At 37.2% G+C, this 27,830-nt stretch overlaps 1 protein-coding gene across 1 annotated transcript; it reads right to left on the reverse strand.

The window, feature by feature from the left end:
• Positions 1 to 365: 365 nt before the first annotated feature.
• On the reverse strand, positions 366 to 27,626 carry BMP3 (bone morphogenetic protein 3). Its single transcript, XM_001144027.6, has 3 exons — positions 26,695 to 27,626; positions 11,658 to 12,568; positions 366 to 4,965 (listed from the first exon to the last, which is right to left on the reverse strand). The coding sequence occupies exons 1-3, from the start codon at positions 27,008 to 27,010 to the stop codon at positions 4,774 to 4,776; spliced, it is 1,419 nt and encodes a 472-aa protein (XP_001144027.1). The 5' UTR covers positions 27,011 to 27,626; the 3' UTR covers positions 366 to 4,773.
• Between the last annotated feature and the right edge of the window lie 204 nt (positions 27,627 to 27,830).

Raw genomic sequence — 27,830 nt, forward strand, 5'->3', positions numbered from 1 at the left:
GAAGACTACATTAGATAATAGTAAAAATAATAACAATTGATATTTACTAAGCTTTATTCTGTTTTAGACACTTGGCTAAGTCATTCACATGTATTATCTCATTAAAACTTGTAATAACCCTATGAAGCAGAAAGTTTATTGTCCCATTTTATAAGTGAGATAAATGAGGCACTGAGAAGTTAAGGAACTTGTTCAAGATGATCTTTAAAATTTCCTTGTAGTTCCAAAATGCAAACATCATACACAGTGTTACAAAGATGGATTAAAATAATAAAAATAATATAAAAGCATATTTTATTTCTTAATTTCAGGTCATTTTTTTTCCTTAAAGAAAAACCTATGGCCTAAACAAAAAATGGCTAGAATATATCTCAATGATAAGATTAATTAAATTTAGATAGTTATCATTCTAAAAGAACAGGACATGGTAAGAATGATAGATGAAATAAAGTTATTGTCAAAATAGTGAGTCAGACATCCAGAAAGAAACAAAAGTCTCCAACTATAAAATGTGGAGTTTTTGGTTAAAAAAGAAAAGAAAATATGAAACGATTTAAGTTGAGTTTCTCAAGCTTGAAAGATATATTTTTCCTGATGGGTATATTTCAATCTTGTTTTACAACGATAATCATGTTATGTTAAGAGTAAGTTATGATGCTCCATTTAGAATACCATTTGAAAATGTTCAACTCTATGCTTAAGCTTTATTACCTCTTTTAAATGCAGCACACTTGAAAATGTCTGGAAATATAGTCTTTCCCAATAAGTAAAAATGAATGGTCAATGAAGCAATTTTTATTTCCATACTGTATAATGAATAGCTTTTCATTACTGAAAGAAAATGATACAAATTAAACAAAGCTTATACATTGGTAGTGAAGTATCCTTCACAGTTTCACTGCAATATACCCTCTAAGTGGATTTGACTAAAGAACCAAACTGCATTTTGCATCTAAAAACTGTAGTAAAAAGGAATTTTTCTTGCTAAAAGTATTATCATAATTAATGATGAAAGTTATTATTATAGGAAGGCAATAGTCATTAAATAAATTAAAAGCATCTTTGAACCTTTTCCATATACATATATTATATATATATATATTTAAAATTGCCATTGACTGTACAAGTATTAAACATTTACAGAAACTGTGGAAAGCTGAAGGGAAGGACTGGCTTTTAGAAAACAAGGATCATTTTATCACTTATAAACTACATTAAAATACAACTCAGAGGAAAAAAGAGCTATACAGAAAAGTCCAACTTACCCAAGATTTCTTATTTAATCTCTTCTTTAATCTTACACATCAGGTGTGCATAGCTATTCCTAACCCAACTTTGATTCAATAAGAAGTCAATGCCCAGACATTAGTTACTTGTTAGCACAGAGAAAAGTGAAAGCACAAAGACTAAACTGAAAAACTAAACTGAATGAATTATACAAATATTTTTAATAAATCAGACTCTTAGCAGTATTACTCACATTTGATTGCCTATGAAAATATTAAATGGGCAATAAGAGTTTTATTCAGAAATATTAAGGTAAAAAATCTTAACATATAAATGATCATCAGTTAATATACAGAAAAGGGAATGTAAAAATTTATCTGGAATGTTATAGTCCTGAGATCTGAGGAATCCAGTCTTCCAGTTTAAGTTCTACAATCCCAAATCCTGTAAATTGTATATTATTTACACAGGTTACAACAAAGTATTTTTAAAATATTCTAATTGACATTGGCAGTCCCTTAATTTGAATTCAAGAGAACAGTTATTGAGAAAAAGAATTCTTTTTATCAAATAAAAAAATTAGCCAGGCATGGTGGCGGACACCTGTAATCACAGCTACTCGGGAGGCTGAGGCAGGAGAACTGCTTGAACCCGGGAGGTGGAGGTTGCAGTGGGCCAAGATCACGCCACTGCACTCCAGCCTGGGTGACAAGAGTGAAACTCCATTAAAAAAAAAAAAAGAAAAAGAATTATTTTTTTCAGTAACTGACTGTGTGTGTGTGTGCACACTGTATGGGGTAGAGAGATTACTTGTGGGGGAAGAGAGAGAGAGAGTATTATGCATGATTTAGCAAATGGAGTTTATAATTGTAGCTTCTCTTTTCATGAATGCCAATTTAATAATTTAATATCAGGAGATTTCTAAAGCTTCTGTGTAGGAATTATACAGAAACCAGCACCTAACAATTTGTAAAACAGGCACTTACTCAATTTTCTAACTACTCTTAGTAAATCTGTATTAATTAAAATATTAATACATTTACTTCAATCTCTACTACTGAAAGATAATCTTGCTTTATTCTTTGGGAATAAAACTCTTCCAATTTAAACCATAATACATCCTCAATTCAGTAGTAAAATGATAGTTACAAAGCACCCAGAAAAACTGCTGGTTAAAACGTATTTCCATTGCTAAGAGATTACCCAAGTTCTTTCATTGTGTTGTAATTTTATATCAATTGCTACTTAAAATATAATCTTAACTAGTTAGTACCTGTAAATTTTATTATGTAGTGGGTTTTTGGCCATTGTGGGGTGCAATCTGTAATAACTAGGCACTGATTCAAATTAAGAAAGGTAACAAACAGGCATTTGGATGTAAGAAGGCTAAGAAGTGATACTGGGAATTGCCAGAAGTTTTGGTTGATACAGCTCTAGAAAAAAACCTAAATTTAGAATTTCACCAAATCTACCAATGAAAAAGTTTTCTTTATTGAAAAACAGTACGATCAGGATGGTGGCCACACTCTGGCCCCCTTCTATCATATACTTTTATTTTCAAATGTTTGAGAACATGTATTAAAAAGTAATTTTATCCTCCATCTCACTTTGAATCTTTAATTTTATGCTACTGTAAGAACTAGAAGAAAGCATGGTAACTCAGGCACCAGAACTTCACTCATTTTTTTTTAGAACTGGTGTGTCTCACTCACAGAATTAACACACACCCACACCAACATTTGTGTACCCCAAGGTGTCAAAGAGCTTCTTTTCATGAGTTCTTCTTTTAATGGGTTTGCAATAAAATACCACTTAAACCAAAGCGAATGCCATACTAATTTACAAACAGTGAAGTATCGGATGTTCTTGCATTTAGTTTATTAAAAGAGGGACTTACAGTGTTTTTATATCTATCACTATCATTCCTTCAAGGAAGACGGGTGTGAAATAGCTGGAATTATAAACTTAACCCTTCCAGCTCATGGCCAGCCTCTTCATTTTACCAGTGAGGACACTAAAGACACACAGGTAACACAGTGCCTTTCACAAAATAGATGCTCAAAACATATTTATTAAATGACTGAACCACCATAATTAGCTACAGGCAGAGACAGAACAAACTCCACGTCTTCTGATACTGCACAGCCTCCAAAATGGCTGAGATATTTCTAAGTATCAGATAAGACGGAACTAAAATGAGGATTAACCACAGATTAACACCAACAATGATCTACGGCCTGAAAGCATTTCCATCACACAAATAAATATAGTGAGAAGAAGGATATTGAAATAATTTTGAAGAGTAAAGTTATAAGAGGACACATATATGTATGTGACACATAGAAATGGAAAGCAAAGACAAACAAGTGTCTATATTTGATTCCCATACCTGGCGAATAATGTTTTGTAAGCTTTGCTAACTTGTAGATTTCGTGACTGAGCCAAAAGCCCTGATCTATGTGAAAAAGTGCCTGACTTAGATGTGACTGAAGAATGATATTCAATGTTCGGTTATGGTTAAATTGGTCATTTAAGAAGATCTTCAATATTCTATCAGTTTTTGGGCCTCAACCTCTACCAATAACTTCATAGGAAGTAAAGGCGTATCAGGAGAATTAAAGAGTTAATGGCTTTAGGAAGGATTTTTAAATTCAATTTAGAATAAATAAAAGCATTTGTGAAAAAGAAGTACAAAAGAGGAATTATACTTGTGTTTTCAAAAACTAGGTTGCTGATTCCTTTTTCTGGTAGGAAATGAAATGAAAACAACTGTATTTGCAATTAAATAGCTGGGTCAAGTGGTAACTCTCTGTATATGCTCTTGAATTATTCTATCATATTTGGCAAAGTTCTTATAACTGAATGGTGTTTGCCAAAATATAAAATTAAAAAAAATAAAGAATCCTGTGTAAACTGAATTATAAAACCATATTAAGCAAACCATCCTACAGAGGGCACAGGCACCTGGCGCATGTACGCACATACATACACACTAACGCTCAGCATAAACTTTCCATTACACTTAGACAATGACTTGTGGAGGAAAAACAAGGATAAACAAGAGTCTCAAGAACTTAAGGAAAACATCAGAGTTGATTATTTAGCACTTTCTTAGGATTCTAAGGCAATAAGCCTAATTCAAAACGTGAAATTGTTCTCTATTTCCCATTAGTCATTAAATGAGATAAATGACAAGCTATTGCTGCTTCTCCATTCTGTTTTCAAAGAACATTACAAAAATAAACCAGTGTGTTCTCTAACAGTTCTAAAAACAGTTTGATAAGTTGTTGTGTTTGATTACAAAAAGAGAAATAGATGTCCATATTTACTAAAAATCTTGCTTTAAGTTACATTCAGAAACAAATACAGTTCTTTTCCTTGGTGGCAATCTTCAGTCTATTTGCTCATTCCCCTCTGACTATAGAAATAATCTTTTGAAACAAAATGCATTGGCAGTGCAAAAAAAAAAAAAAAAAAAAAACAGGAAGAAGTCCATAAAAATAAACTAATGATTGAATTAAGCATTCAAATGAGTTCTTTGCCAGGTTATCTGCAAGCGCAAGACTCTACTGTCATGTTAGGGTATACTTTAAGCACTACATTCTTATTTTCGTCAAAGAATAAAATACTGAGCGAGGACATCTTTTCTGGTACACAGCAAGGCTCAGGAATCCCAGGAACGACCCCCACAGCTCTCACTATACTCTGGATGGTAGCATGATTTGATGGCTTCAAAGACTAGAGAAAGAAATGAAAGAAGAACACATATGTTAGGTGGAACTGCGTTTCCACTCCTCAGTCCTCATTACACAAAATGCTTATCTAATGAATTTGTTTCAACAATTTAATAAAACCTCTGGCATCATTATACATTAAGCCCAATCGCCTATCCCACCACTACCAAAATGGTTATTATTTATTAAGTGCCTGCTGCATTCCAGGCATATTATATGTAGTATCTCTAATTCTTACAACAAAGCTAACATTTCTTACATTTTACAAAGCTCAAAAAGCTTAAACGACTTATCTAAGTTCAAATAGCTTGTAAATGGTAGAGGATTTAAACCAAGTTATCTCAGCAAGAATCATTTAATTACTAACAACTTAGCCCCCAAACATGGAATTAATACACTCTACGGTGTTTTCAATAACAGGATTGAAACAAAAAATGATGCGTTATTGACCCTACATTAATCAAAATCCTAACAAGCACTCTATTTAACAGAGATACATTATTGCCACTGCTATATTGATATTTAGGCATTGTTGTTAAAATAAAACCAAGCAGGTCAGAGGGGTATTGATTTATTTAATTTAATAGTTGCCAAGATGGATTGGATGGTTACTATTCCAGTATGTAATTATTCAACTCTCCTTAGAAGTACAAACTGGGGGGTAAGAAGACCACACCAATGGCCACTGGGGGTCACTGTTGCTCCACTGGTTTAGAATTAGGCATGGAGTTGTGTTCTAAGAGTGGGCCACGTCCTCTGGGAATTCCCTCTGGGAATTATGAGGGCCTAAAGTTATCCTATGGATACCAGAACTTTCACCAAAGAAGCCTGAGTAAGAATCTTTTCCCTGAGAAAATGCCAAATGGGACCACTAACATTCGTGTGAAGCATGTGGTTTTATTTAGAGAACCCCATACTGCTCTGCTCTAGCTAAAAGTACTAAAGGAACAGTCATTTTTGCAAGTCCAGAATGTTAGGTATTGCCAGAGTGGTAAGAACTTCCTAAGAGATGCCCCACTGTGCAACACCTGTGTTTCTCGATTCCTCTTTTAGGCAGGTGAAAGTAGTTTTGTGTTAAACACATTGAGAAACAGAAGTTTGGTAACTTGCCAGAGACCAATTCAGGAGTAGGACTTTGACAAAAACTTTCGCTTTTTATTTCAGAACTTTGAGCCATGTTTCTCATGGCTCAGAGGAACCCCGCCCCAGTGGATTGGTATTTTAATTTCAAACTCCTAAAACTCCCAGCATGGGAAACTGGAAGAAGTTAAAACTTTAAGGGTATATACAAACCAAGGGAGAAGAAAATAATATAGAAAGCAGGCATACTCTTAAAAAAAAAAAGAAAAAAAGGATTATTTTTGGCAGAGAAAGGTTAAATCTCATCCCATCTTTTAATATCAATGAAATAAAATCCATACATCAGACTTCAACTTTATTGTGATTAGGCATAAGTAACTAAATAATTAGACTTAATGATGGGCAACTGTTCTTACTTTTTTTTCCTAGAGATTTTCAGTATATGTTAAAAAGACTGGTTAACTTTGAATTAATTAGCTTTAATTCATTACAAAGCAAGTTATTCCTCCCTTGAGGAGAGGAAGTCCATGCTGTTTTATTTTGCACATTGTATGCCCTGCATCACCAATAATATCTGTGTAACTTAAACTACAATCAGTATTGTACAACAAATGTCAGTAGCCATTGCTTGTTATTGCTATTGGTAATTTCTAAGGAAAGCTTTTTCAGCCATCCACTTTTCTCTACTGATTTAGTTATTTTTATGACTCAATAATCTAAATAGCTTGTCATAAAGCGAAAACTTTTAAACCAGATTTTCCAAAATTATTCTGTTATTTTAATGTTTAATGACTCCTATAATATTTGAATTTTATACAAAGTGGATCAACTTAATTAGATGAGACCTTGGGTGCTAAATTCTGCTGTGCATTGCTGTTCCTGAGCACCTAGTATAATCTAGGCATGGAATAAATGCTTGTTAAATGGATGAAATACTTAAAAGAAACAACATACCCTCCATTTTTATCCATTTCTGTGGAAATAGTTCCTATCAACACAAACACAAGTTTCTGTGCAAATGACCTGGTGCAGATATGGAAAATATTCATGGGTGTTTCCTAGGAAAATTCCTGTCCTTTTTTTTTAAAGCTTCAAGTAACAAATGATAGATTCAGAAACTATGAGTATATGAGTAGTCTCTAGTGGGCTCACTGGAATTCGGACAGAAGCCCCTGATTCTGCATTGGTGTATCTTATCAGGAACCTCTCAGATTACTAGGAAGTTTCCCCTGCTTTTTTTTTTCTCACTGTGAAATCCTCTGATCAACCTGCCATTAACAGAAATAATTACATCGTGCACAAAAGATCCATCCGGTAATTTGCTGGTGTAAAGCATATTGCCAGTCCGGAATTTCTGTTTGTTTCTGAGTTCAGGTCATGTTTCTCATGACTCTTTATTAAACAAGTTAAAAAATTAATATATCAATTACTAATGCATATCTGTGGTATTTGCCTTACCAGCTCTTTCTAATGAGGGTGAAGCACGACTTCAATAGCAGTTAGGTAATTTTTTGCTTAAGTAACTTAGCACATCAAGATTTAATGTTTTTGGAGTTCATTTTTATGACCAGAGATTAGAATTGGAAGATTCAGGAAATTAATTGAGGTTGTATCATTTTGAACGCATTAAATGTGAATTTCTTCTTTGTATGGAATACTTGGTTCAAAGTGTTTAGATTCTTTGCTGCCTAATTCTATGTGTTTGCTATTTATAGCTTTTGCAAAATTCCTTGAAAAAAAAAAAAGCAAAACTAACTTCTCTTGGATCTTTGTCAGTGACAACAGCTCAATCACTTTCATTTGAAATTTCTGTTTTCCATCTCTTCTAAGGTGATGAGGAGAGGCAAAGGTATAGAACTTGGCATTAACTGTATGGGTATTTTTCATCTCATGGCAGAATTCCAAGAATCTCTCTCTGGGAGAACAGATTGGCTGTAAGGGCTAGAAATCAGAAAAATCCAAACTGCCGTGTCTGTGAATGAAATCTACAATGGTCAGGCCTGCACCTGCCAAGCTGTGTATGATGTCCTCGAGTTGAATTTGATTACAAATGCATTAGCAGGGGAGAGCATGTCATCAGCTAAGAGCTTTCATTCCTGACCTGGGCCATGGAGTTTTACTCCACAATTCTTCCAGTCCAGCCCACATGGGTGTGATAGCCCAGAAACTATCTAATTGGAATCAGTGAAAGGGCAAAGCCTGGAATTTGGGAAAGGCAGAAAGAACACAGCTGTTCTGAATTAGAGAACAGGTTGTCAACTTTTGCAGACAAAAAGCCCTGCCATATAGAACACTCTTTGGCTCAGGAGGCCAAAAGAAAGGAGGGCCAACAAAGCAGTCTAGCCTGGGGGAACTTTCTCTGGGGCAAAAACTATATCTAAAGTCTGAAAGGTCTTTGGCACCTCAGTTATTCCACATGTTTTGTACTGATCTGACCAGTGGCCTTGATTCTCCTCTGTTGCTTAGACTATATTTTTATTTACAAAGTTCACTCTGGTTGCAGTATTGGACATGGTGCAGATAACAGGGATGTTTATTAATTACCCCTAATGTAGCAGCTTCATTTGGCTGCATGTTTCCCATCTTTTTGGTCACCGTACCACTTGAAAGACACAAGGCGTGGAAGGCTTAAAGGGAACCACTAGAAACCTTTAAAAGTTAAACAGATACACACAAGGTGATGAGAGATTGAGAACTCTATGTAACAGCCAAACTTCCACTCTCAACTTGGCAAAAGGAAATCTGAAGCTCAGAGAGAAAGCTCCACACTTATCCCTGTTATGTCTCCCTGGAGTTCTGATGCCCTTCCAAGTTTTGACAAATATTATGATGAGTTCAGTTGCTGCAACTGATGCTCTCCTGATTCTCTTACTCTCCAAATAAACCTCCCTGGAAGAGCTCACGGGCGGTTGAATGCAAAGGGAGAAACCTATTTTCAGCTTTGTGATGTTTGAAAAGGGACTAGAAACATTTAGAAAACATTTTCCTGCCTTACAACTTTTATTCCCTTGATCTCGTTTCCTATGTAGTCTTCCTTCAGAGTCCTACGTTTGCTTTTCTTTCTCCTCAGTCTCAGAAATGGCCGTGAATAATAATGCCAATAACAGGTATTTATTGATAACCTACTATGTGCAAGGTGCTCTACTGTCTCATTTTTCCACTGTTTTTGTTATATAGAAACTATTATTTTTACTATTTACTATTTGACCCATTTCAGACTGTAAAAATAACTTGTAGAGAGTCTGAATAACTTCTCCAAAGAGTCATAGCAGGTAAGTGGTAGAATCAAGATTCAAGTTAAAAGGATTTGACTTTTATTTTTGCTACTCAAAGTGCAATTTGTGAATCAGCAGCATCTGCATCACCTAGGAACTTGTTAGATATGCAGAATCTTAGGCTCTACTCCTATATCCACTGGATCAGAACCTACATATTAACTAAATCCAGGGCAATTTGCCAGGACATTAAGGTTTAAGATGCCCTGCTATGACCAAGCGTGTACATTTAATTATTCTTCTGCACTAACATACTTCTCTCCTTAAATTTATTTCTGCTATTTTTACCTTATTCCTCATCAATTCTTAAATTATTATTCTTTAGATCACTGAGAAACATGATGGAGCTCTTCTGAAGTAACAGCAGGTTTCGGAACAGTAAAAGCAGGTAGAAACAATAAATGAGAGGGACAAATTGGAAGTAATTGTGGTGGGGTGGATACCAAATCAATTCTCCAGAGCTAGAGGTTCAAAAGCAAACTAACAGAGTATCTCTGCATTATCATGGCTTCCTGAGTCCTGAAGATGTAGTCAGGAGAAAAGGGAAAAACTACTTCCCCAGGCTACCCAGAATATATTACCCTTTATAAGTGAGAGGGATTATTTGGAAAACTTCGAGACCCAACTAAAGTCAGTCATCCTGGGTTTAAAGACAGATTTTGAAACCATTCTTGCCTCTCAATGCCACAAGGCAAGCCACACTGTAAAATAAAGACTCATCACTGCTTGTTACATTTGTCATCTTTGTTGTGTGTGTGTTTTTTCATGTTATCTCATTTGAACAACTTTGTTTGATCAGTAAAATATCCTTTATGAATATTTAGACAAGATAAGGCTCTTTATATAATTGCAAGTGTATAGAATTCGTACTTTGTGTTTGGGTTTATGAAACATAAAATGATCAAAAATCCTTGGGAAAGAAGGGGTCTTAGAGAAGTATTATTACAAGAAAATAAAATTTCAATCAAGTTTATGGCGCTGAAAAGGCTAACCCAGCCTTGTGCTGTCAGCCCTTTGCTTTTTTTTTTTTTTTTTTTTTTCTCTTCAGAGTCAGGGTCTCACTGTCTCACTCTGTCACCCAGGCTGGAGTGCAGTAGTGCAATCAGAGCTTACTCCAACTCTTGGACTCAAGTGATCCTCCTGCCTCAGCCTCCAGAGTAGCTGGAACTACAGGGGCATGCCACTGTGCCAGACTAAAGCCCTTTGCATTTATGTTTGTTATGCTTGTCATCCCAATGATTATAACCAAGTGCTACACTTGGCTAGAACATGAGAACGCTATTTTAGAGATGCATAAGCAGAAGTTGGTCATTTGTTGAGACAAAGGATTTTTCCTTCATTATCATACAATAGCAAAAATGGACTTGTTTCAAATTTTGAAAGAAAAAACTGTATTCTTCCTCTGAATTCTGTTCCTTCAGCAACTTTTTTTTTTTTTGGTATAACAGAGATATAAACTGCTACAAGCTGAGAATGGAAGTGCACCAATAAGCTTAACTGAAGGCTGAAGAGTGCCACTATATTTTACTATAGAGGGTACTACTTAAACTGTAAATTCAAAGAGAACAGTCACTTGAACTTGCCGTGCAAGTTGGAGGTGGGGGTTGGAGAGACTTCTGCAAATATATTTGTCAGGAGACTGAGAACTGATATGATGAAGTTCAGACCTTATGGATTTTCGAAGAGATACAGGTAAGCTCTGAAAGGTTGAAATTAGTCTTGGCAAAAGTTTACAGAGTCATCATATTCTATGTTGCTTTCCTTTTCTGATGTTTAGCAGTGAAGCAAATGAAATAAGCACGTAGTGGATTTCATGAGGCCAGTTTACCTGAGTCAATCCTGATCCTGACCTCTGTGGGGACAACTTAGCTCACAAGAGGGTATTTATTAAAACATGTTCTGCATTAGGGCATCAATCCCATCAGCTCTTCTCTGTGCTCCCATGACATTCACTTATTCCTTGAATACTCTTCCAAGGTCAGCCTTCTACCATTTGGGGCTTGCTTACATGGACAGGTGCAGGTTCACACACAACCATGTGGCTGAATATGCACCATGTTGAGAAGCAACACAACAAGTATGTTTCACACATATGTTTTTTTCTCATATCCTTCTTTATACCAATACTGACTTCATATTACTTTAACAACCATTAAAGGAAAACCAAGAATAACCATATTACCTATTATGGTTTAGAATGTAGTAAATAAGGGTCCCAATGGATTTTGCAAATGGAAACACAAACACTTACACAAACCCCCTATATGCACACTAACTTAGTCAATGTGTCTTTCTACTAATGGAAATAGGAAGTAAGTACAGGACAGAGAACAATGGCTACCTTTGGCATGGGGAACTGGCATGCTCCAGAGCAATAATAGGCATCAAAGGACTTGGGGGAGATAATCCATTCACTCCAGCCAATATCTGCAAAGTCTACTTTGAGGTATCTCCTGGCGCAATTCCGAGGTTCAATCCACTGCTTTCTCCTTGCCTTTTTCAGGGTCTGCTCATCAAATTGGAGTGTCTGGCTCTTCTGATGAGGTCCCTTTCTCTGTTTCTTTTTATTCTTACTCTTTTCAGGGGGCTGAGTCTGAAGGGTCTTGTAAGGCTTTCTCTCCTCCCACACCTCATCCTTTTTATACTGGTATTCTGCCCCAGGAAGCTCGTTGTTCTGCAGAGGCAGCAAGACCCCAGTAGAGCGCTTCTTCCTCCGTTCAATGGAAAGGGCAGCTCTGATGTGGCTATCCCATTTGGGAACAGTTCCAGTGGGAAAATTCCGGTGTCCTTGTAAGCTTGATACCACACTTTCTGTCTCAGAAATGGCAGCATCATTGGCATATACCAAGATATAAGGCTCTGGAAAAGGTAACCTCCTCTTTGGCAGCTGGTGTCCCTTGGACGTAATGTTAAATCCTATGAGGAACTCTTCATTTTCTTTGGCCTTCCTCAAGAATTGAGTGATATCTTTAGACAGCCAGGACATAATATCTCGATGAGATTTGGCCATATCCACTGACAGATGGCCAAGGAGTTGACTTTGGTTTCTGCTGAATTTGAGGGTCCATGCAGAAAGATCAATCTGAATGTGTTTCCTCTGAGCATGATGGGAGCATCCTCCAGACACTGGACAACTCAGGCTGATGTTTCCTAGCTCTCCAATACAGAAATACAGTGTGGCAGACAAAATGTTTTCAGACTTGGTTAGCGATGTCAGATTGAAGATATACAGTCCTTTTCTTTCAAGAGTTTCTAGGAAGGAAAAAGAAAGAGAGTAAACAGGAGAAAACAAGACCATTACTTCACTATATGACAATTAACTCAAAATGAATCAGAAACCTATATATAAGAACTAAATCCATGAAATTTTTGGAAAGAAACCTAGGGGTAAATCTTCATGACTTTGAATTTGGCAATGGCTTCTTAGATATGAAGCCATTCTTAGATATGACACCAAAAGTGTAAGCAATAAAAGAAAAAGTAGATACATCAATAAAATCGGTAAATTTATAAAATAAACTGGACTTCATTAAAATTAAAAACTTTTGTATATCAAAAGACATTGTCAAGAAAGTGAAAAGACAACTTCCATAATAAGATAAAATAATTGCAAATCATACATTTGATAAATCTAGTATCCAGAACATATAAATAACAGTTACAACTCAGCAATAAACAGACAAAGAAACCAAATAAAAATGGGAAAATGCCTTGAATAGACATTTCTTCAAAGAAGATATATAAATGGCCAAGAAGCACATGAAAAGATGCTCAACATCATTAGTCATCAGGGAAACACAATCAAAATCACAGTGAAGTACTACTTGATACACACTAGGATGACTATAACAAATAAACGAAAAAACCCAGAAGGTTACTGAGAAGGTGGAGAAATTGGAACACTCTCAAATTGCTGGTGGGAATGCAAAATGGTTCACCTGCTGTGGAATACTCTTTGGCAGTTCCTCAAAAAGTTAAACATAGAATTATTATGATTCCGCAATTGCTCTCCTATGTATACACGCCAAAGAATTGAAACAGGCACTCAAATAATTACATGGTTATAGCAGCACTAGTCACAATAGCCAAAAGTTAGAACAGCTCAAATGACTACCAATGGATGAATGGATAAAGAAATTGTGGTATATCCATACAATCAAATATTATTCTTCCATGAAAAATAATGAAGTGCTGACACATGCTACAATGTGGATGAACCTTGAAAAAATTATGCTAAATGAAAGCAAGACATGGAAGATCACATATTGTTTGATTCCATTTATATGGAATATCCAGAATAGTAAAATCCATAGAGACAGAATCAGATCGGTGTTTGCCAGAAGCCAAAGGGAGGGGCTAATGAAAAGAAACTCCTTAGTGGTTACAGGGTTTTGTTTTAAAATTGTGGAAATATTTTGGAACTATATAGACTTGGTGATAGCACAACATTGTGAGGGTATTGACTGTCATTATATTGTTTACTTAAAATTAGTTAAATTTATACTATGTGAATTTCACCTCAATTAAAACAAAGCAAAACAATTATGCAGTCTCTTGCTTTGGAGGCTTCCTGGAAGTGGAATAAAAAGAGAGTAATAAACAGGAATAATTTTAAAAGACAAAAAAAGGTTAGCAAGGATCAGCCATTTTAATTACTTTGCTCTTTCCTTTACTGAAGCACCATAAATGTGTGAAAAGCTCAGAGTTATGGAAGACTGTCAAGACTTATTCCTACAAATTTGGCAATGTACTGTAATAGCTTTTTATCTGAGGCACGTATAGCCTACGGGCTACAAACACAGGGTTTGGAATTACACTCACCTTGATTCGAGTACTCGCTCAGCCACTTACCAACTTCACAACATTATACAAGCTAATATTCTCATTCACAAAGTGAGACAATATCTACCTCCCATGTCATCAGAATTAAATGAGACATGTATAAAGCAGTCCATAAAGTGTCTGTGAAGTGTTTCTTAAATATCAATTATTATTGTTATTAGTTCTGGTATTAACAGTCTTACAGGGATTACATCTTCTTCTACCTACTTCAAAAAATGTAGGATGAGGCCAGGTGCAGTGGCTCATGACTGTTATGCCAGCACTTTGGGAGGCCAAGGCATGTGGATCATTTGAGGTCAGGAGTTCAAGACCAGCCTGGCCAACATAGTGAAACCCTGTCTCTACTAAAAATACAAAAATTAGCAAGGCGGTAGTGGCACACACCTGTAATCCAGCTACTCGGGAGGCTGAGGCAGGAGAATCGCTTGAGTCTGGGAGGTGGAGGTTGCAGTGAGCTGAGATCACACTACTGCACACCAGCCTGGGCAACAGAGTGAGACGCTGTCTCAAAAAAAAAAAAAAATTGTAGTATGCTTGATAAGCATTGGGTAAGCAGGATCCAACGCATCTCAATATTCAAATAATACATCTGAAAAAATAAGGCATACTGCAAAAATGTCAAAAAAGAAAAAAAAAGAATGCTGTTGTGGAGCTTGTTTGAAGTTTATGACATTCCATAAATTTAAGAGTTAACTTTCTATATAGTGCAACAAAAATGATTAAAATTGTTCACCCATACTTCCAATTCTTCAAATCCAGAAATGAGAGAGAAGAAGAGAATGAGAGATTTATTAATAGGTGCAGAATTCGATTCCTCCCCTTTAGCTCATAAAACGAGATCCACAGGACTGAGGTTAGAACTCTGGAATCTCCCATCCTGGGATCAGTCACCAGAGCCTAAGCCCTTCTCCATGCACTTGTTTCATATACATATTTGTTTCAGAAACACACACGCAATTGTGAAATTATGTTCTTGATCAAAAACATGTTTCAGTAAAAACAAAACATTTTTATAAAGATGTGGAAACTTAAAATGAGTTCATTGAGTCCCCAAGCACAAGGGAAGTGCAATGGGAAACATATTCTATTCATTTTTAACACTGTGTGAAGGAAAAGGAGGAAACTGCCATTGGTGCACATTTGTATAATCCATGACACCAGGATAATATTTTACAGACCTTTATAACAAAGCCATGGCATCAGAACTGTTCAGAGACTTGAGCATTAATTTATACCAGTCACCGGAGCATATACTTTTACCCAAATTTCGTGTAGCAGCTAGAAGTTTAAAGTGGAAGGAAGAGAAGCCACTCTGTTCTAGGTATGTGGCAATCCAATGGTTGCCAAACAAACATGCTGGCAGGGAATAAATGATCTCCAAGGGATATGAGTGGCAGTAACTTAATGGGTAAACCAATCCTGCCCTTTGCCCCACATTTTGCTTCAAAATATTTTCTTCTTTCAAACATGTTTCCTTCTAGTCACCTTGTGACCTGCTGTTAATTAGCCTCTACCTCTGTGTCTAATCTACAACATCGTTTTGTAAAAGTCTCAGAATCTGTCTTACTGCCTCTTCCAATGGCTCTCATTTTAAACCAGTGCTTTCTTATGAAGTCAAAGCCCATTGGTCCAGTTGCAATTTCACTACAACCAATAGCAGCCCTCAGACAAATAACCTAAGCTCTTTAAGTTTTGGTGTGCTTATCTATAAAGTGGGTCTAGTAGTAGCAACTATAGAGTTGTTGCGAGGATTAATTGAGAGAAGGCACATAAAACACACAGAAAGTATTCAATAAATGTTAGCTAACTAGAACTGTGGTTTCCAGTATGATAGTATGTAGCCACTTACGTTCAAATTGAGATGTGCTGTAAGTATAAAATACATACTGAATTTTGAAGACTTGGTAAGAAAATGAATATAAGATATCATAGCAATACATTTTATATTAAGCCAGTGTGTGTTAAAGTGACTTTATTTAACTATATTGCATTAAATATATTATTAAAATTAATCTCACTTGTTGCTTTTCACACTTTGAAATGTGGCTACTAAAATTTTTAAATTATATATGTGACTAACATTTGTGGCTCCCATTATATCTCTATTGGATGGTCGTGGTCTAGAATAATCACTAGTTTTGTAGTCAAAATGGAAAGGAAAAAAAAAAGACTATGCCATGATGATAATACAAGCTGCCGAAGGTGTTAGCTATGCTTGGAGCAGAATTGGGAGCCATTAACTTTACCCAGGTAGAGGCAAAGAAACACACAGGTAGGAAGTAATATTTGGACCAGACTTTTAAAGATGAAGGAAGAAGGAAATCTTGGCGAGGGGATGGAAGGAACACATTCTAGCAGTATGCAATGCTGTATGTCTGGAAGCTTTTGCAAAAGAAATGTTGCCAATGTTTTAAATAGAAAATATAAAAATACTTACAATTAACTTAGTTATTGAAGTTCTAGTAGTTCTATAGAATTGAAGCTCTAGTGAATGTCTAAGTCATCCAAGTTGAGCAAGGAATGGCCAATCTGAAGGCTAACCAAAGGCATTATGTTATGCCCAACACTTGATGTGTTTGCTCTTGTTATTTCCACCTAGGCTAGGGATCTCTGCCTGTTCTAGATCCTCTCCCTCCTGGGTTTAAAAAAAACCAAGAAGCAAAACAATAAGCTAGAATTATCAGCCATTTCACAAAGCATTCATTGACTTTGACTTTTCTAACCCATACTTTATTTTTGCCTTCTCTGATTCTAAAACATTTTATTTTTGTGTAAGTTAATGATCTTCTCTCCAAAGCAACTTAACAAATAGTTGCTGAGCATTCACAATGGATGAAAAAAATTGTAATAAGCGAGCAGCATGGGGTCAAGTGAATGTATATAGAGAAGTAAATAAGAATGAGGTAAACGGCTTCCTGCAAATAGCAGTGCATGATAATATCTACTCAATTACTTTCATGCTCTTTTACTTTTTAGATTTTATATTAACTTGTAAGGTGAGTAACTTTCCATACTTATGAACAGAAGATTTGCATTGTCTCTCTCTTCCCCATGAGTTGTAGCACAGCTTTATCTATGCACACAAATATCTACGTTTGAATATCAGTAAATAAAAAATACCTTAATATTCACCTTTTCTAGTCTTCTGAAATATTCAGATCCTTATCTATTGGGAATGATTGAATCAAAAACCTGAAGTGTACTTCCTGATTAATAAGAGCAAACCGATATAATAATGATTTAAAAAAGGGTGGATTTTTTTCAGGTTACAAAAAATACTTATGCGTTTTTAGGCTGTGGATAGTATTCGGTACTAGAAAATATTAATTGTATGCTACACTGATCATCTAAATATATCTGGAATTGCATGCCTCATTTTGGGTGCTCTCATTCTAACCAGTTTATTAATGCAGAAGAGAGCAACTTGGAAAGTAACCCAGATGTTGAGGGGTCTGGAAACTATCTCATAGATTTGAGTTGAATAAATAAGAAAACATTGCCTGGAGGGAGAAAAAAAAGTTTAGCAATGACATGAGAATTATTTTCCAATATTTAAGGGACTGTGGAGAGATCAGGGTTTTTCTTTCCAGTGTCAAAGATGAGAATGCAGTCTAACGGTGATAGTTAAATGGAGGCCAAATCCAAGCCAATATAAGTAAGTCATGACTTTCAAACTGTTTTACTTAGTGAGATCCATCTGTGGGACTGGGGCAACTGGAGGTAAGTCAAGACTATTACAGGAGGATGGTTTTATGGTAGAGTAGAGTGTGAAAGTGAACGAGAGAACCTCTCATCCCTTGCAAGTAACTATAACCGGCTTTGTTTTCTAGCTTTCCCCAAAGAAATATTTTGATGCCAAAATGTGACTACCAATAGGTGGTGCTATTTTCTTACTGTTTGCTGGCACTGGCACATGGGAATGTATTTACTGCAGCCTAGTTAGGGTTTACCATTAGCATTATAATCTTATGTTTTGAATTTTCTAGAGTTTTAACACCTGAGAATTGAAAAGGAGGTTGGAAGTCAGGTGAGTTTCTGAACAAGCCATACTCTCTTTTACACACTTGTTGGGACTTTGCACCTGTTGCTGCTTCTCTCTGCAATGTCTCTACCCACGATTTTTCTCCTTGATAATCCAGATTTGTTTTTTAAGGCAAGGCAGAGATACCATTCCTGGATGCAAGCTTGTCATGACAACCCATTTCCTTGGCTAGGATCCTGCCTCTATTACCATTTTCATTACACCTTTGCTCCTTCTTAAGGCCATAAGTTCCTTAAAGACAAGGCTCTAAATTATATCAGACTCTTCAGCCTCCAATACAGGGCTTGACCCTAAAGCTTTTTTTATATGCATGAGCAAATTTAGTTCAACCTACTCATTAGAGAAATGCAAACATGAAGGACCCTAGGAGTTAGCAAGCTAGCTAGCAATTGACTTTGGAGAGAAAGTCAGATAGGCGTTTTAAAAGGAGTTTGATTATTAAATAAAGGTAGAAGATTTATTTCTGTTTTTATCTAAAAACAAAGCACTTGCACCTGATGAAACCAAGGACTCATTTCAGGAAGTCGGGTTCTGACTTCGGGACTTAAGGCCAGCCATGCTATTGCAACACTTCAGTGCCTCTCCAGGAGTAGCTGAGGCTGTGTCCAGGGAGTGGTAAGGGGAAGTTCACCTTTGTGCTGGCCCACACAGAACGTTTGCAAGGGGAATTAGAACATACAATGGAAAGCTTTCTATGTAAAGTCTGATTTTAAAACAAATAGACTAAATGAAATCTTGATGATTAGCTAAATCCCCAGGAAGCAGGGAAAACATTTTAGTCATACAGAAAATATGTGACAAAGAACAACCACCTCCCGCTGCCCCAACTTCTTTCTTCAAACAAAATACAGCTGCTAGAAATGCCAGGGGTGCCTAGGACAGGGACACATCCACCCTCAGTCACTGGCTGAATATTTGCTGCAGATTACTTAGTCAAGATTGCAGCATCCCTGTGCTGCCTTTAACTTTCAGGCACAGGCAAAAGGAAGAATTTCTACAAAGAACACAAAGTCATAGAATTGTGTTTCTCCTGCATAGTCCCAGTCAAATGACTGTGCTTTATGGGATCTCAAAACAACCATTCTCTATGTCCAAAGTAAAAACAGCCAAAGATGATATGATGTATGTTTTTCTAGAATAGTAAAATGTTCATTAATCAGTTTATCTACTCTTAGCCTCTGCCCAAAGGCATTCCTAGACTGTGAGTGCTGAGAGGGCAGACCTATGTTCTATAGATCTTTGAATTCCTAGTACTTCACACAGCCTGGAGCACTTAAGTCCCAAAAGGTATTTGTTAGGTGTGTTGAATGAACAACTCTCTAAACTTAATAGATTTAAAAGTGTTTCCTACTTAACACCAAAGCATAAAAACTTTCAAGTAATTTCAAGTTCCCAAAATCAGCAAGAGCCCTTCTTGGGTATAAATACCATATGATATTTCCTTTCAGTTCATTAGAAAAGAATTATTATAATCATTGTATATGAAGTAGAATAGTATTGCCATTTAATATATAAATGGTAAAATGCCCCATAAGAAATTCCTTCAAGGCAAGTTTATTTTTAAAGGATATTTGCCTGGCTGATAGCTTTTGAACTATCTCATCTTTTCTCCTCATGTAACTCAACTCAACTGAAGTATTTAGTGAGTGTCAACTACATGGCAAACTGTGCTAGGTCCTCAGAACACAAAGATGAATTGAGATAGACTCCATGTCCTCCAGGGACTTGCTTTGTAGGCCCCTGCTCATACCATATTTTTCTTCTAGCAAATTTATTATATCATAAACTCTCTGCAGCTATGAGTGAAGGGTAAGCAGTCTTGATTAACTTATTTTGAAGACTTCTTTATGGCAAAACCATCATAAAGGCAGTAATATACCTTCTAAGGTATATATTTTAAAAAGCTTACCATTATATAAGTCAATAAACCATTTGTTTATGGATAGGCCCACTAAAAGGGCCAGATGAGATCAGGAATAACATGATAATCAATTCTAGATTTTAAGAGGCTGGTTTTGATATAAAATACTCAAAACTCTAGGGACAGAAGCTTAGAGCAGTGTTTCTCAAATATGGATCAGAATCTTGTAGATGGCTTTTTAAAACACATATTTCTGAGCTCCATCACCAGAGTTTGATTCCACGGGTCTAGTATGGGCTAGAGAATTTCTAACAAGGTTCTAAGTAATACTGATGCAGCTAGTCCACGAACTATACTTTGAGAAAAATTAACTTCAAGAAATCTCTCTAAAAAAGCATAACGCTACATCCCTCAGCCACCATGGTCAGGACAGAAAATAGTACATTTGTTGAATATAGGTTTGGGATATCATAGATTGCACAGATGATTACCAACTATTTTTACATCATCATCTGTGCTACAGACAAGTACATATTATCAACATTTGAGATATGTTTAATGCTTTGTGGAAAGCCAGAGGGAAATAATCTCAAAATATTAAGAATGTTAGAATACCTAATTTATATAGGACTTCTAAACTTTTAAAGCATCTTTGCATTCACTTTGTCAACTGAGTTTCACCATCTTTCTGTGAGACAGGCACAGGAGGTATAATTTAACCCATTTGATAGATGAAGAAACTGAGAATAGCAATATTAGATGACTTTACTTCTTAGCAGTTCAGCCAACCATGGAAGTTAGATCACCTAACACTTAGCTTTAGGTAATAGAAAAAACAAAACACTAATAATCTTTTCTCTACTTGAAAACCATTTCACTTAACACCAAGTACAGCAATTAACCTTAATTCATCTTTAAATTAATTTCATGCAACTAAAGAGAAAGGTTTTTGAAGGAAAAGCAAATAATAGTATGTTGGACAGTTGGTTTAACTGTAAAATGAGGGGGCTGAACAAAGAACCTTATATTTTTAAATTTATTGAATGTAATTATTTTATAAAAGAGATATTTAACAGTACCTTAGTAAAGTAAAAAGAACTAACTGAAGCTAGTAATAAAGTGAGATCATTTTGCACACACACATATTCATGGTATGCCCAAATACAATCAAGGTACTGCATTTACCATGGTTCTATAGCCATGAAAAGATGGCTTTTAAAGAAATATAGATCATTGAAAGAGTCAATAAAACCACCGTGGTCATTTGATTCTATGATCTACATGCTGATGTTTTAGATAAACAAAGAGGAATTCATGCCTTTAAAGTATCATCCCTTAAAATGTGTGTTATCCAGGAGTACTGCTGTATATGCCATCATGCTAAGACACAACCACTGCTAACATGTAGATAAACTAGTAATTTTATTGGCTGTTACATATATTCCATATATGAAAGCTTTTTGGGTTACATTTCATCTTTCACTACTGTCAAAAGTAGATATGATCCAGGTATACTTGTATTACTTGATTAATATAAAGTCAATATTTCTATTACAAATTCTATTTTCATGGATTCATAACATAATCATAAAAATTTACTCAACTGACACATGGCATAGAAAAGTCCGACTTAAGGTTATTTGTGATGCCAAATGTCTTTCCACTACTACCCCCAAAATAAAGACATTAAGACACTAACTGATTATTAGTATATACAAATTTAGCATATGGGAGAATCATCAAAATTTGGGGAGAGATGTTCTGTTACTGAAGCACAAAAATCCTGACTAGCCAAAAGAAAATATATAACAAGTTGCTCAAGCATTTTCATAAGGTTTTTTGATAGGTGTGATATTTTTATTATGCCTATTAAATATAACAAACACTGGGGATTTATAATATAAGGAATTTGATTGACATCTTAAGTAAATGTGTCTTTCATCAAGGTAGTAATGGTGATAAAACATTAATAAAGTGATATATATGATCATTAGTGAATTTTTCCACAAATAAACTAGCTTTTCTTTTTAAAGCATAATACCTGTGTGAAACAATGAATATTAATCTTATAGATGAAAATAATGAAGGAGAACTCATAAAGATATAGGAAAAAATAAAATTTAATGACAGAAGATATCTAAAATTACATTCAGAGACGTTTATGACATAAAAGCAGGAAGATGGTACAATGCCAATTGAACCCAAGTCCAAAATGTAATAATATAAGTAAACATACTGAGATAGGTACTGCATGGGAAATGAAAAATGAGACAGTGTTCAGTTGAACCACTGTTTTCCCAACTAGACATCTTAGAAGGACATTTCTGTAAAATGCTTTCTCCAGGAGAAAGTATTCGCCTTTTATGGGGACTCATTAGCATTTAAAGGTCTTGAAAGGTCCCACAGCAAAGAAAATTGATCACGTTTTCCAAGTTTGACCATGGGGCCCAATTTTATATAATACCTGTTAACATCTTGCAAAGACCTGTTTTTGTGACATTTTCTCCTACAAAATTAGATTTGGCTATTAAAAATAATAGGTTTTGAGATGAGCTCAGTATGTTTGAAAAATTATCTGGCAAATACATCATAGTACTTGCTTCTGCTTCCATTAAAGGAAGGACTTGTTTTCTTGAATGCTTCTTCCAAATATAAAATTATATGATGCAAAAATGCTTAAAAGCAGATTTGATATTCATGTCCCTATTTAATTTTTAGAAAAATCTGAACTCATTCAATCAAATGCTTACGAGCTTCCACTACTTAGGTAAAATGTATGTAACCTTCTAATTCATTCTGAATTATTTATCTATTTCTAGTGTACAAATATTCCTTGAGTGAATTATTTGCTTAGGAGATTTTTTTTTCATTGACCCCTATGGTCAATGAAACACTTGGTCTCTTCAAGTGTTTCTAGCTAAACAACAAAGTTAAACTTAAATTTTTTTATATGTAATTCATTCCCTTTCTCCTTTGCATTAGCATGAATAATGAAGAATTCATGACATTATGATGTTTTAAATGTCAGAGATTATGAAGCTGTCTTGTTTGTTACAGTAAAAACTTCATTAAAGGCTATCATGTATTCAGAGTAGTGTGTAATTCAAAGCAGCTGCACACCCATCTCCTCTTCCCCAGATGTACTATTGTCCTTTAAATGAAAACATCAGATTATCCAAGTACTTTTAAATTTCAAGCCTAGTTTCTAGGTGCCAGGCACTTCAAGGTAACTACATTTTAATAGTTTTTCTAGTCCCTTAGCATCAAACCTATCAAAAATGATGTTTTCCCACTGGTTCCACATATTTTGAAGGAATGGCTCCTATTGGGATGATCATTCAACACTTAGTTATATACTATCTTTGCCGAAGCCTTATATTTTAGCCTTATACTTCAGAAACATTTCAATATTATAATTACTTATCTTAAAAGTACTTTGGTCATAGGAGGAAAGAATCTCCTATTCCTCATTGCAGGAAAATATTCACTTGTGGGGCTGGATTGCCTCAGTTATTTTTTTAAATCTATGAAGTATGTGAGATTTTTTAAAAGGTGATAAGTACTCACTAAAATGTGCTATTTTGGTAGGTGCATGTCATAAATAGTGAAAGTTTCCTAACAACATGTGTGCTTTAATTGTTTTTCCTAAAGAGATTACATTTGTCATTAAGAAAAGGAAGATTAAGTGACTATGGGAGTCATGAGAAAGTGATGATCCTAAAGTATCTTAAAAGATCAAGACAGAAGAAAAATTCATGTAAAATATTCTTCTTTATCTTATAGTAGCCAGAGACAACTTAAACCAAAATCAAAATAAATGCTAATTTCATATCCTTCTGTCTTCCTTCACATGGTGTATTTTTATGAAGCTGACCTTCTCTGTCACTAATAGATTTTGTAAATTACCTTTTGCAAAGGGAAAGATAAAACCTATCTTTATGTAAACCCTTCCACACGACAAAAAAACTTACAAGCACTCCAAACTTACAGTTTTGGCACACCAACTACATAGCATTCAGGGAGGAGAAAAGGGTTTAGCAGAAAGTGTATTTAGGATGAATGCCACCCACCATCAAGTAATGGTTTAAGTAGAAAGTAATCAGAGGGAGACCACAGCAGCTAAATTTCAACTGAAGATATTCTAGGTTTAGAACAATAAATAATTTTAATCAGGTATGTACCAAGGCACAAATAGGACTCTAAAGCTATAACTCAGCCTGAATAAGCACTCAGAGGCTGCCGGATCAGCAGCTGCCCCATACACAGCACACCACCTGATCTTCCATTAAAATTTCTAACGTCTTCAGTACAGAGAAACCCATATGTTCTAAAACTTAAAAACTCTGGACTGGAAAACATATCTACTATATTAATTTAGACAGCATCTTTCACCTACAAGGGAACATATGTCACAAGGTGAAAGGGTGTTATGGAAATGCTGATATGGATGACGAGAGAGGGACACACATGAAAACCTTAGCACCTTCCTAGAGTCCTGCCTTATTAGAGCCAGAACTGCCTTATAATAGTCTTTTTAGTGTGTTAGTAACTAAACACTCTTGGAAGGGGCCCAACACGAACCACCTCACCAGGAGCCTCAATGAGGTAACATGACACTTAAGCTTCCACAAAAACCAGTGTCTACATTTGATGAATAAGTCATTAAGATAGTCTCTAGGATGCTAAAGGGATTACTTTTCTTATCAGGGCACACAGCCTTGTATATATGCATCAAGCTGCAACTCATCATTTCAAGGGAATGTCTGGCCTCCATATCAGAGTTTATTATTTGATGCTATGAGACTACAGTGAGGCTGATAAGGCACACTCTGGAATACTGCAAGGAATGAGTTGAAGCCAAAAAGAATATGGTGCCTGAGTTGTTAAAATCTTTATCCATGGTTAACTTAGCCTAAAACAAATAAAAGCTGTACAATACGTGAATGAAACAAATTCAAATTCTACCTCCAAACCATGTGGTTCATTCTATAAGTGAAACTTGTTAATCCCAAACATATTGTTTTTTATCTTAGGGGCCTCAGCTACTCCCTAGCAATATAACCAAGAAAACAAATATCAAGATAAGAGTCATTTGAGTACCTTCATTTTTGCCACCTGCCTAGCTCACCCGACTTCCTTTCAATCCTTGCAACTCCCACATGAGTTATTCACTGAGTTATGCCCCTAGAGTTGCATTAAAGTAAACAGAGTATTCACTGGTGTAGTCAGCTGTCAGGACAGCCTCCTCCAATGGCTAGGATACTGTGGATAACACAGAGCAGGTTTCTTTTTCCTTACTGGTGGTGCTCTCCTCACAGATCATGCTCATGGTTTTAAGAAGAAAGTAAAATCTGGTTCAGTTCAGTCTCTAGCTAAAGACTTCTGCATTAGGAAGCATAATTCACATCTATTGTAAATGTCATCATGCCTGTAAGCTCTGGAATATATTTACACAGACAATGCAGGGCTTTCCTTGATGAATGCCTTAGTTTTCCCTTTTTCCAGGAGTCTTGCATATCAAAACTTTGGGAGATTTCTTTCTAGTGATTCTGACAGTATTGACTGAGGCATGGCCTCATTTTCTTGAAGATTCTTGGCTATTGTTCAACTGTTCACTGAAGATAGGCTTTGCAGTTACATTTCCCCTTATCATGAATGTAGTGAACAAAAAAGCCTGGTGAATCCTCAAAGCATAAAAACAGAGTTAGTGTCCAGGAAGCTTTCCCTCAAGCTGTTAACACAAGGGAGGGAGGCTGTTAGCATAAGTTATTCCCTTCACCACAGGGGCTAGGAGAAACCTTGTTAAGCCATGAATTTCAGTCCGAAGTGATCTGTGCTGAAAAATGGGATGAGCAGATTTTCTTGGGCAGGTTCCAAGAGGTGTTTACATTCAGGGTTGCTCCCTCCCCTTGTCTCCCAGCTCCTCCCAGGATGGATGGTACAACCCCTGTTTACCCAGATGCGTTTTAAATAATCGAAACACCCAAGCACCTGTTTTTTGGGTTTTGTTTTTTTTTTTTTTTTTTTTTGTTTTTTTTTTTTTGGCCACTAAGGAACTATCAAGTAAAGTGTCAAATATAGTACAGTAACACAAAGGGCGCGAATTAGGAGCGGGTGCAATATCTGGAGAAGCGACTGGGGAAGGAGAAAAGGAGAGGGGAAGGCGTCTTATTCAAGTATGATTTCTCTCGGGCCCTGGCATTGGCATAAAATGGCATCTGCCTCTTAGTAAACATGGCTAAAGCCCAGTCCAAAGGAATTTCCGCTGGCCGATTTAGGAATCAACAGAATAAGGTACCCTAGAGGTGCTCCAGTCACTCAGGGCAGGAGGCCTCACAGGCATGGGGTGTCGCCCCTTCCCTTTTTCCACGAAGCTCCTCCAGCCTACCCCTCCACTGCTCCGCGCCCTTCATTCCCCCTCTCACTTTGGATTTGAAAACTGGGCTTACAGGAGATGCAGCTGGCGACACGCGGGGTGTGACTGGACGGAGGAATCCAACGGGCAGCTGAGGAGGGCGGAGAAAGGTCCCTAGGCAGCGCCACCAAACAAGGGGCAGACAAGGAAGCTGTGGGGGGTCCTGGGAGAAAGCTGGGGCGGGACCACGGGAAGGGAGTCTCACCTCGCGCACTCACCTGCTGCTGCCGCCCGAAAGCTGCGAACCGTGTTGCCTTCGCGCAGGGGCCGAGGGCGCCAGGGCTGCGAGCCTCCCTCCAGGGAGCCCGGTGTCCAGGCCGCCTGGACCGTGCTGTACCTGTCATAGAGCCGCAGCATGTGTTCAGAGACCTTGTCTTGCGGCTGCAGCTCGGAGTCCGGGCCACCACCTGCCGTGCGGTCACCTGGCACAGCTTTGCGGAGCTCCGGGAATGGTGGCTTCGGTCTCTCTCCCTGCGCCAGGTTCACGCAGAAGCAGCCCAGCCACAGAAAGAGCAGCCTGCTCGCCCCAGCCATGGCTAGGTACCCGCGCGGCGCGTCGGCTCCCGGCGTCGCTGCGGGACACTCCGAAGGCGCAAGGAGCCGGCGGCGGAGCCGAGGGTTGAACTCCAAACCAGCTGGGGCGAGGGCGCACGGAGCCCGGGACACGGCCGGGTGCAGCGAGATAGCGGCCAGCCCCACTGCGCTGACCCGGCGCAGCCTGACAGGTGGGCTCTTCCCCAGCAGCTGCGCGGACCTCACCCGCGCAGGGCGCTGCGGGCACCGTCTCCACTCCAACGCTGAGAAAGAGCTGTAGGTCGCGGCGTGTGTGGCCCGGGTGTTTTCAAGATCTGTCTGTACCTTCCCTCCTCGCTTTATTTTTGGGAACACCCGGCCAAACTGGCCGCGCGAGGGACTAGGACTAGCTCTGTTTTGGGCGCCAGGTCGGAGCCGGGGCTGTGCGCAGCGGTCCGGAGGGCGCTCGATTGCCTTTTCCAGGGATTGGAGCAGCTGCGGCGCGGCTGGTCCGAGTTTTTTAGTGTACGTGTGTGTGTGTGTGTGCGCGCGCGTGTGTGCGTGTGTGTGTGTATGCGAGAGAGAGAGAGACTTAGTTCTTTCGCTCTCTAGCTGATCTGTAGAGTCCTCAGCCAATCTCTCCCACTCCCTCGTCCTCGCCCTCTTAGCTTGCACCAGGCTGGGATAGAAGCAAGGGAGGGGGGGAGTAACCAGAGAACTGGCAGCGGGAGGGAGAGAAGAGGAAGTAGGGGTGGGGATGGCTGGGGAGAGGAAGGGAAAAGGAGATTCAGGACTAAAGAAATGGTAGGAGGGACGGTTTTTTTGTTTTGTTTTGTTTTGT

This window comes from Pan troglodytes, chromosome 3, assembly GCF_028858775.2.
Source record: "Pan troglodytes isolate AG18354 chromosome 3, NHGRI_mPanTro3-v2.0_pri, whole genome shotgun sequence".
Lineage (NCBI taxonomy): Eukaryota > Metazoa > Chordata > Mammalia > Primates > Hominidae > Pan > Pan troglodytes.

Bases quoted from the DNA above. Each gene is read 5' to 3' on its own strand.
- BMP3 (XM_001144027.6), bottom strand. From the start codon at position 27,010: ATGGCTGGGGCGAGCAGGCTGCTCTTTCTGTGGCTGGGCTGCTTCTGC. The intron at 12,569-26,694 runs GTGAGTGCGCGA...TTTCCTTCCTAG, and splicing joins CTTTCGGGCGGCAGCAGCAG to AAACTCTTGAAAGAAAAGGA. The intron at 4,966-11,657 runs GTAGCCATTGTT...TTCTTTCTCTAG, and splicing joins GCCAGTTCCCCATGCCAAAG to TCTTTGAAGCCATCAAATCA.